Source organism: Pezoporus flaviventris, unplaced genomic scaffold (assembly GCF_033815535.1).
Source record: "Pezoporus flaviventris isolate CSIRO_AGI_PZ_B2104156 unplaced genomic scaffold, CSIRO_AGI_Pfla_v1 ptg000031l, whole genome shotgun sequence".
Lineage (NCBI taxonomy): Eukaryota > Metazoa > Chordata > Aves > Psittaciformes > Psittacidae > Pezoporus > Pezoporus flaviventris.
Window position 1 is genome coordinate 60,569,265 of NW_026892579.1, and position 11,350 is coordinate 60,580,614.

General features: G+C 46.1%; 1 protein-coding gene across 1 annotated transcript in view; it reads right to left on the reverse strand.

The window, feature by feature from the left end:
* The window catches only part of PCSK2 (proprotein convertase subtilisin/kexin type 2), a 108,623-nt gene extending 100,212 nt beyond the window's left edge, over window positions 1-8,411 (reverse strand). Inside the window, exon 1 of the mRNA XM_061461510.1 lies at window positions 7,915-8,411. Within this exon, the coding sequence (XP_061317494.1) occupies window positions 7,915-8,103 (189 nt within the window). The 5' untranslated portion in view covers window positions 8,104-8,411. The remainder of the gene's footprint in view (window positions 1-7,914) is intronic.
* Between the last annotated feature and the right edge of the window lie 2,939 nt (window positions 8,412-11,350).

Here is an 11,350-nt window from a genome sequence, read left to right on the forward strand (position 1 = left end):
TCCATAAGCACGGACATCTTGAAGGACTTACTAATTGAAACTACATAACAAATGAATTCTACATACGTTTCAGCAACCACTTTGTAAGTATTTCATCAAAAGCATGTGAAACTTGAGTTGTCTGGTTTAATTTTAACTGGAATAATGCCATAGATGGATGAGGGAAAGGGTCGCATGCAAACTTTTACTTAGCTACACTGTAAAGTACTACCTGTATAACTATTCCAGGTAGTCTGATACTCCTTTTGTTTTCTTCTTTTTGTGGGGTTACTTTAGCTTTGTTTTTTTTTAAATCAACATGGTCTTACTGGTAAAAGCTGTAGTTTAAATGAAATTTCTACCAATATTGTTGACTTAGAATGAGTTAAACACATTAGTTCTCCTACACTGGTAGTAAAAGTGCTGCTATTGGGTTTGTTTTCCCATTCTAACTGTATCAGTTAAAGTTTTCTAAGTGTGGGTAGGCTGTTATATCTTGATACCTGTCATAATTTGTGACAATGATAGAAGGCTGTCTTCCACCTTCACACAATGGTTGGGTCTTCTCAGAGATAACATAACTCAAGCACCTCTGTGCTTTTCAGAAGCAGCCAACCCTAACAGAGCTGTCAGTCTCTGGGACCATTTGCCTGCTAACAAACAAATGCCAAGGATGCCAGAGGTTCTCAGATGGAAGTACTTCAAGCTGGAAGTGAAATGACTATTTATTTTTGTCTAGAGTTTTAATCCAGATTTGAACAGCTAACCTAGAAACAAAACACTACCTCATATGCAGTAAGCTAAACCATCTGGGTCTGGCTGTGGGCATGGCAATAGGATCTTTCCATTTGGCCTGACAATAAAAAACAAGACAGGGTATTGTTACAAAAACAGTTATCTTTTTGCTGCATAGCTCTGCATCCTAAGGTCAGGGGACAAATTCAACTTTGGTGCAGATTAACACCAGCAGATACCCATATTGCTTCTTAGAAATGGCCCTCCGAATGCTTTTAACACCTGAAAAACCTACCCAGAGGAAGAGAGCTTCAAGTAGGGCCACAGACAGAGCCATTGCATCTGGGATCCCAAAATACAAACACAAAACAAAGAATTACTACATCCGGATGTTGTAGAGTTCAGAAATAGCCTAAAAGTTAAAGGGAGATTCCAGACTGACAGCAGGGCCATACTAATGATCTTTGTTTATCTAGTACTGATACTAAAGGAACACCTTTGACTGTAAATTCCATAGCAAGGTCAGAAACAGCTAGGGAACTGGCAGAGATTTGTTTCCTACATATTAATCCCATCTGTGCTGGTGCAAATCCTGAACCTCAGTTACATGGCACAGCTATCTCCACAAACCATCATGATTCATTTACACAGAGGTGTACAAAGGAGAGAAATAACTGCATCAAATACTTTGAGGGGATTTCACAGAACTAGGAAAAGCAGCACCAGCAGGGTTAGGAGACGCAGTATATGGCAACAGACTATTTCCTGCTACAAAATCACAGAATCACAGAACAGACTGAGTTGGAAGGGACCTTAAATACCAGCTAGTTCCAAACCCCCTGCCATGGGCAGACACCTTCCACTCTGAGCACCACCAGGTTGCTCAAAGTCCCAACCTGCCCTTTAACAAAAAACTTGTGGCTGCTCTGCTGGTAGTTCCCCCACCTCACAGGTACTCTCTGGAGCAGAGGCTCTAGCAAACAAGTCAGGTGGCCACTGTCCACTTCTGGTTTCCGTGGAGCCATGTCAGCTTGAAACTGCTGGCCTGGGATGCTGGCTCCAATCTGGTGGCGTGCAGGCAGCCTCTGGCAGAGAGTCTTCTGGAGGAGCTGCTCCTGCTCCACCAGCTCTTGCAAGGTGGGAAAGGGAGCAGGCAGTACCCCCAGGCACCCGTACTTTGAGCACTGATGCTTCTCAACTGCATAAGCCCCTCACCCATGAAGCTGAAAGCTGTCCCTGATGCCTTCATACCACACCACAAGAAGCTTTCATCAGGCAGGAACCTGGGGCTAGACTGCAGGAGATAGACTGCTTCACATCATGTTCAGTTCTGGTGTGCTGGCATCACAGTGCTCTGGAACTACTGCTCACTTCTTCATTATGTTTTCTCTTTCTATTTTTCTCCTTGATACTGGCAAAACTAAATATAATTTAAATGAAAACAAATAACTGCACATCCCCAGCTGGGCTGCAGCATTAAAAAAACAAGTGAAAAAAAGAATTACTCGCAGTGCATTTCCTGGGTCTCTACCACATGTTCAATTTTGCCAGTGAGTTCAAGCAATATGGAATAAACAAAATTATAAATGCAGGCAGCTTTATAAATAGCCAAAATTTGGGATCTTTGTGTTTACTGAGCTGTAGCTCAGCAAACAAAACAAAACTTATCTGCAAAAGCAAGGTTTAATGTGCATGTTTTGCTGAGAAACAGAACTACACCATGTATTCAAAACAGTAACAGAGCAATTACAGCAGGGATCTATAGCCGGGGAGTCTGACCTTCTTGTTTTACACTCAAATAATAAATGCTATAAAAATCGGATAAGGTAATTATTTTATACCTCAAACAGAGCACTCACCACCAACATGCAGTTGGTTTGAGTCTCCAGTAGAGAAAGAGCTCTACAGAAACTGGGTTAGGGATGTTCTTGAGCCTGGGCTTTACATTCTTCTTGTTGACAGTTTACAGCTTTCACATGCATAAGCAAGTACATTTAAGTAATGGGAGATTTGTTTTCTGCATCCAAGGCAGAACACAAAACCAAATAAAAACCCCCAAATCAAAAAAGCATCATTTTAAGATAAATAAAGTACCTCCACATATGAGACAAACTCTCTCTAAGCACAGCGAAACTCTTATTTAATTCCACTAACATTCCTCTTGAGTGTAAATAGGAGCAAATGGGACTTTCCGTTTTGGTGCCTGCACTCCACCTGCGAGGAGCCGATGAGCATCCCTTCAAACACAGATGGCTGCTCTCCCTGCACCTCCCAATTACTTTCTTCCAGGGCTTTTTCGGAAAAGGAGCTCTCCATCACGACCCAGCAGTGTGCCTTCCCACAGCAGGATCAAACTTTTCCTGCTAGCTAATTGCATCTTTCCCCGAATTTAAGCACATCAGCTCAAGACTCTCTTGGAAGCTGAGGCATTTGCTGTTATGTCAAGGCGACCCATTGAAATCTCAGTAGTTGCACAATTAGCATTCGCATGGAATTTACTTTTTCTTAGTAACACAGAATTGCAACAGTGAAATCTAGGAAATTAAAGCTCTTGGTTTCCTCAAAAAATTTACATTGTAACTTCTAAGAGGTTTTCCTGTTTCTATAATAAAGGATTACTTTTGGAAGCAAATATCCTTTCCTCTAGGCCAGCATAAAACACAAAGCTAATTAATTATTAAACACCTATTAGTGCATGGAAACACTGCAGTCTGAGGTGTAATCCAAAGTCCTTGGATTCCAGTGGGCCCATGTGGAGAGGTCTGGGCTCTCTGCCTCCTCTTTGCATGGCATGTTCCATTGCTTCAGCATCTGTTTCCACACAGGAACATGTCTGTATCCTCCATGCTGCCTTCACCTAGCCATAACTAACACTTTCATGAGCACTTGGGTCAGCAGCTCAGGTGAAGGCAACACAGGTATGTTTATCTGTAAAGTGTGGACCACCATCTATGTGCACAAATTGGTTGGTTAAAATATATACACACAGTGTCAGACAGAAGCCTGGGTAAGAGAAACTCCTCCTTCTTCGCTCCATGCATAGGTAGTACAGGAAAAGAAACAAGAAACATATATATGTATATAGACATACATATCCATAAACACATGTACAGGGGAACCAGGTTTTTTTTACACACAGAATCCCATCTGTCCATCACAGTGCATTCTGGGCATGCAGAATCATAGCTTGGCACATTAAATATCAAGCCAGGCGAGCACCTCCTCTCCAGATGCAGGGGCTGCTCTGTACCGGAGGGGACTTCCAGGTCTCTAGTGAGTGGAATGCAGGACGACATTTTCAGGATCCTAGAAAGAGACCCCTGCAAAGAGCTCTCAAGGCTGCAAACCCATTATTCTGCCTTCTGGTCTGTCTTCCCCAGCGCATCAACTCCCAGCTCACAGGCTCCAGCTTAGATGCACAGAAGTGGGCTGCTGCAGCAAGAAATACAGCTTCTTTATCTGTTAAGTTTCGTTTTCAGTAAGTCTGAATTTATGCAATGTAAAAAAAAACCCAAAGCTCCCAATGTTTCATCCAGAAATTCCTGGCCAGCTCCAGAAATCTTGGTTCTCAGCCAGCAGCTTCCTAAGCAAAAACGGGAAGCAGAAAAGTCACAGCTGTGAGAGGTACCATGGGGTTTGGGATTTAGAGGGAGAGGTGATCAGGTAATACATAAAACATCAAATTCTTTATGTTTTGAAATTCATGTTTGGTTCTTATTTTAAAATCTGAGGCCGCTGAAGGGTAATTGTTTAAAACCCTTCACTTCAGAAGAGGAATATTTAGCCATGGTGGCATTCTACAGATTATCTCAGTCTCAGTGTTGATGAAATGGAAAGAGGTGCCTAAACTCTATCTCCAATTAGGAGACCTTTCCAAAGGCTTCTTACAACTCCCCTTGTTAGAAATGAATTAAGAATTGCAAGACAAGGTCAGACAGCAGCTTTCTCAGCCTGCATTAAGAGATGTATTCTGGTGGCAGCCATGCCAATATATGCAAATAAAAGGGGGGGGGGGGAGAAAGTTGTTCCATTTGCAGTCCTCACATGTAGCTCTTAGGGGAACATCCCCATGACTCCTGAGTGCTCAGATGGTAAGACTAACCATTTTAAGGAAGGGATATGCTTCATCACAGTATCTGTTTCTCCAGGAATACATAGAATCAATGTTGGTAGGTACAAATGGATTGAAAAATTGCAAATGTTAAAAAAGAATCAAAGAGCACAGAGTTACAAACAGGTAATTTGGAATTAATTCAGGAAAGGTTGAAAATTGATCAGTGGTTTTGAGACTCTTCACGCTAGGATCCCAGATCTAAACACAGGCACCTGTTTACAAGTACCAACCCCTTAATCAATTCATCAAGCACTGAATTTAAAGTGCACATTTTAGCCCACCTAGGTCTTGTAGTGGTTTCAGAATGATGCTAGGAAGCATGGCCAAAGAATCAATTAGAAAGTGCATCACAGGGTCCATAACATTAATCTTCAAGGCAATGCTTTCTCTTGCATTTCTGCAGAAATCTGCTGTTAAGTAAATGCAACACCCACTTGCCCAGAGATTGTTTGTTATTAGGTAAAAAAAATATGCACTAAAAACATGTAATTTAAAAATCAGCTCCCATAAAGTCACATTAAGAGTGGTCTGTAACACATGCATACAAGAAATCCCTCTCATATACGTCTTAAGTCCACACACAGAAAAAAGCTGAATGTGCCCTTGTGCTCCTAATGGGAAAGTCCCTGCACTGAAATAAAGGTGATTATTTTCAGACAACTTCTCTTCTCCCATGGGGGTGAAGGTAACTGGATTTGGTTTAAGTAAGTAACTCATTATATTATCCAAACAATATGCGCGGCTGAAGTACACACAGATCACTTCTTATGGTGTAATTGGGGGGGGGGGGTCCTGTTATTTTTTGGATATTTCATTAAACAGCACACCTACACATGCTACTTTCCCCTGAGAGTTTACCATCAAGAGCTCTGTTTCCATACACACACACAACCACATTCAACTTTCTGCCTTGTACCACCGTGCAAGCTGACTCTGCAGGCTGTAAGCAGAGAGAAGCCTGGTGATAGCAAAAGAGATGAGGAGACTCTGCAGCTCAGCAATACTGAAAAGACACTGGAGTAGATGGCACAAGCTTTTATTAACAGCCCACTATCGCCACCCAAACCCCGTTACAGATTTCCCCTGCAGAATGGGGATTGCTATCAGCCTCTCATGCATTATCCTCCAACACAGCTAAAACCCCACAAACTTTTCCTATTTCCTAAAATTACTGCCTTGCAGATAGCAGGGTGCTATTTCCACTTGCATTTGTGGAGGAGGGGTGGGAGGCTTTCTGCCTTTTTAGGGACTGGGATGATGTAACCTCAAAACCTCTTGGGACAGCATGTGCTCGGTACAGGAGCCACGGCCACCACCGGCCCCCCCCACCCTGCGAGCACACGCACATCACACCAGGGCTGTGCTCTGCTCCGCTCCGTTCCTAGAGGCAGCCGTGGCCACGGGAAGCAGCCCCCCCGCGGCATGTACTGGAAAGCAGGTACTCTCCTCTCGCACACCCGAGGGACTTTCCTCCAGCTCTCTGCCGAGATGAGCTGCGGGATTGATTTCCATGAAGAAGCTGTGTATCTCCTAATGTGCCCTAGCCACCCTGGGGAGAGGCATGGTGGAGGGGAGAGGATTGCAACAGCCCAGAAGCTGCATTTCTTCATTCTGCAAAATCCTCTCACCCCTGTCTCTTGTGCCACAGGATCATTTGAAAGCGTCTAGCAAAAGTAATACAAAATTCAGCTATGCAGAAAGGAACTTTCCCCTCTTTATAAGGCCTTATCAGTCAGATACCCCATGACAGGAGGGAGGGAGAACAGGAGGGGAATAAAAAGAGAAAACTGTTGACCAAAAAGGCGTACCAAAGTTCCATGTAACAAGATCTAATCCCCACAATGGATACTCTCCCATGGGCATCAGCAGCCTAGCTCTGTCACTATCAGGACAAGGCTGTGGGCGAAAAACAAAAGCATCTTATCAGCAGCAGGAGTTGGCAGTGGTCAAAGCAACAATGATCTTGTCCTCATTTCTCTAACAAGCTCCCACTGGATGTGAGACAAGGAAGCCCGAGGCAGGGAGCCTCACTTCATATGCTCTTTCAGTTTTTTACATGTATTCTTTTAATCAAGATCTTAAGCCATTTCACTCATCCAAGTTCGGGTACCATTCTCATTCTATTTCCTTGGAAGTAGCATCAGGCTTTCATTGCATAACTACCAGGGGAAGATAAAACCCTAACAAGCAGCAATGCTCCCGACTCCCTTCCCTCCATGCTCCTCCAAGCCCAGTGCTGCCTGGGCATTCAGTTTGCCAGGAGTTGTATTGACCAGGGCACTCTATTAGCCTCTCCCCATCTACACCCCAGATCAGACTGTACCCTAAAATATTGAGAGGTCTAATAACTATTTGAATGGGTGAGATTTCAAGTGGAGCTGGGCTCCCCAGGAGCTGGGAAGAGACTCCCCACCACTGTGGCTACCTCGGATTTCCTGGGACCTCAGGAGAGAAAACCACCTCCAATAACACTTGAACTTTCCCAACTCACATTCATTAGTGGCAAGCACCGATTGCTCATCATGCTTCACACAGAGCAGCTTCTTCAGGCTGGTGCATCCTGCTTCTCTAGCAGAATAACAGGAACGTTAAGAAGCCACCAGCCTCACAAACTCGAGCGTCAATCACCCTGTGAAAGCTTTCATTTAAATTGCGTGCAAGATTCTCCATGGCGATGGGGCTGTAATTATTTTTAAGTGCTCCGGGCAGGTTCAATCGCAGCCGCGCGCAGGAAGCCCCGGGTAGCCCCAGCCCCAGCTCCCGAGCCCCGAGAGGCTGGGAGCTCAATTGGAGGATGTTTACATAGTAAGTCAAAAAGCACCTAGCTACCATGTGGGAAACTCCTCTGCTTTCCAGTCCAAGAAAACCACCCTCCCGTGCTGCTCCCGAGGAGTGCTGGCAACGGCTCTCAGCGCCGCTACTCCTTGAATTCCCTAGGGAAGAGGGGGGTTAACGCGGGGACAGCCGGCAAGCGCCCGCTCCGTCCCTCCTCGCATGGGAAGTGGCGGGCAGGACCATGCCGGCTCTGCTCACGGCAGGACCCCAACGCGAAGGGCACCGCGCCCCGAGCCTGCGCGAGCGCTTACCTTCCGCACCCCGCCGAAGCCGTGCTCCGCCGCCACCCGCTCGGCCTCCGCCTGGCCCCCGCCGTGCAGCTCCACCAAGAAATGGTTGGTGTAGACGGCTCCGCGGGCCGGGGCGCTGAGGAAGAGCAGCAGGAGGAGGAAGAGGAGGAGAAGGAGGACACCCCGCAGCAGCGGCGGCCCCGCCGGCATGGCCCCGCGCTGCGCGCCCGCGGAGGCAGCCCGCCGCGCCGCGGGGAGGGCGGCGGACGGGCGGGGAAGCGCCCGAGAGATGCGAGGGGAAGGGGAAAAGGGATAACGGGGGATTACAAGCTAGGAGAGCGGCGGCGGCGGCAGGAGGGGAGCGGGGCGGAGGGGGGGCTGCTCGGGGGTGCGCGCTGCCGGCTCTGCATTCCCGGCCCCTCCTCGGCGCTAATTCAGCGGCGGCCGGAGGGAAGGAAGCTCCCGCCGGGAGGGGAGATCGCTGCGCTGCCAATCACGGGCGGGGAGAATCGCCCCTGACACCCCCACACACACACTCCTAACCCCTCCCCTACACCCGCCTCTACACAACCCTCCCGCACCTCTCTCTCACACACACCCGAATTACACCCGTGCACCAGCCCCAGTTCAGCACCCGCAGCAGCTCCCTATGTCCCCAGCTCTTCTCCCAGGGGGGATGGGGGCTCCCCCAGAGCAGGAGCCGATGCTCAGGTAGGTTTAGGGTAAGGTGGGATAAATACTTGGGCCAAAAACACATGGCCAGGACCAGTCACCAGCACCCAGCTTCTCCTCTGAGCCCAGCAAATACAAATTTGGGAGTGCCCCTACATCCCCCGCTCTAGCTTGCCCCCCACACCAGCTCCTCACAGGGCAATCGGCAAGGCGCTGACAGCCCTCTTTGTGCAGAAGCCTGTTCCAGGGCTGGGATAAGGCAGTCCTGGAACAAAGCTGGGGACAGCCTCAGACCCATGGCCCCCAACTCTGCTCTGATCGTTAGCCTGCATGGCCAAAAAGCTGCTCAGCTCCTCAGGGGTCCAGGCTGCCTCAGCAATCCCCAAACGCTTGCAGGGAAAGCACAGACAGCAAAGTACCTGGGGCATTCTCTGTGATGAGACAGCCAAGGATGGGGAGCAGTCATGTGCTGGTGGGATTTCAGAGGTGGTAGCACCTAAGAGGATGGGAACTGTAAAAAATAATCTGCCATCTGCAAAAGTCCAAGTGGAAACAAAGGGTACAGAATATGCAAGCTTACATCAAGGTATCACAGAATCATTAGGATTGGAAGGGACCTCTGGAGATCATCTAGTCCTCCCACCCACCAAGGCAGGAACACCCAGAGCAGGTTACACAGGAAAGCATCCAGGTAGGTTTTTAATGTCTCCATGTGGAGAGGGAGACAACCCCTCCGGCACCCAGTTCCAGTGCTCTGCCACCCTCAACATAAAGTTCTTCCTCCTGTTGAGGTGAAACTTCTTGTGGCTTACTTTATGGCCACTGCTCCTCGTCCTGTCACTGGTCACCACTGAAAAGAGTCTGTCACCATCCTCCTGGCACCTGCCTTTGAGATATTCATATGCATTAATGAGATCCCCTCTCCGTCTTCTCTGGACCAAACAGGTCCTGCTCCCGTAATTTCTCCTCATAAGAGAGATGCTCCAGACCCCTGACCATCTTTGTGGCCTTATCGTTTAGCTTGTTCCTACAGTTACATCTATTAATTTGTCATGGCAAAGGTTAATCCTTTGATGGATCCCTGAATGGTCCCCCTGGGGAAGAGTCAGGGAACAGAAAGCGCAAAAAGTTAGTACTGCCTTTAAAACAAACAAAATGATAGATTTACTGCAATCTGTTTTACAAATGGTCAAATGGAGCATGGAACTTAAATCAATCCGGGGAAACAAAAGAAAACAGCAGAGATCACAAGTGAGGCTCTTCTTCCATTATCCTAAACTGCTTTAGAAAATGACAGAAGAGTTCACTGCATGATTGTGAATCCAAATGAGCATTGGTTTGTCATGACAAATTATTGATTTCCTTCCTCTGGATAAAAGAAAATCCCTATTCAAACAGAAGGGAAATGGTAACTTGGAGTCTGATCCAAAACCCATTTAAATCAACATGAGTGCTGTAAATGAATGACTGGCGTTGGGAAAAAATCAAACATGAGGGAAAGGTAAAACATTTGAAATGGCACAGTGGAGAAGGAAAACATCTTTGCAGCCTCATTAAGAGATTATGTCAATAGAATTCAGCTTTTAGATGCCTGTTCTAAGCATCTAGACAGTTATTAAAAACAACTTTGTGTGTTATTTCTTTAAGCCAAGTTGCTTGTTTTCATCAATATTCAGCAACACCTCTCCTCGCAACATTCTTCCCAGCATTAAAGCAGATCCTGTTGCATGATGTATTTCCAGGTGACTTGGGGCCCATAACACTCTCAGGTAAGTAATACCTGCTGGCAACTTATGGAGGCCCTGCTGGTTTCCACCCACAGATGTTTCAGGATCAGAAACTAAAGGAAAATTAAAAAGAAGAAAGGGAAAGGGATTTTCTCTACTTTAAATTCCTGTCTGTGAATATATATATATATATATATATATATAAGCGCCTTTCTTCCCCCACAGGTCTTCCCTTAGTTGGCATTCCTCTTTCTATTCTGTTGCCAGTCCATAGGAAGAGGAACACCAGTAACAAAGGCAATGGAGCAGCCCTTCTGGTTCCCTCAAATCATCAAGACAAGATCCTGTACATATTCAGAAACTAGGACCACAGTCACACTGCTCAACCAGACCTGTGATAAGTCATTCACTGCACATCTTCTGACGTCCCCACCTGCCAGGTGACAGCACTGCTCTGCAAGTCAATGCCACTAAAGAACTATTTGGCAGGGACTGCAGTGCTGAGGAAACAGCATCAACTGGCTCTAGCTTATCAACCTCACCTTGTCAAGCTTTGGTGGCTGTGATGATGTTAAAAAAGTAAAAAATAAGAGAGATTAGGTTAGAAAGGACTGGGTTCAAGTGTCAGCTCCGAATAACACCAGGAAGAGAAAACTCAGTTCTAAGAAGCCATTTAAAGAAAAATTGCGATTGTGAGTCGATGACTTTAGAAGTTTAAGACCAGACAGGACTACTGGGACTTCTGACCTAGTGCTCTATGTAAAAGCTATGGCTTGTCTGTATTAAATTCTTGTGGTCTGTAGTTTGGGTTTTTTTTTTCCTTAATATACCAAACAAGTTAAAAATCAAGACTGATCTCTTAAAGCCACTGTGGAAATGTTCCAATGATTGCTTACAGCCATTTGTGAAAAGTTGCAACTCTGCCTCTCTAAAATACTGATTAGCCCTACACTGACTTCTAGGTTCTGTTTTTATTATTAATTTGTCCATGGAACTGCTGAACTATTATTATCGCAGATGGTAGCTTTAAAGTTGTGACAATAAAGACATCTAGACAG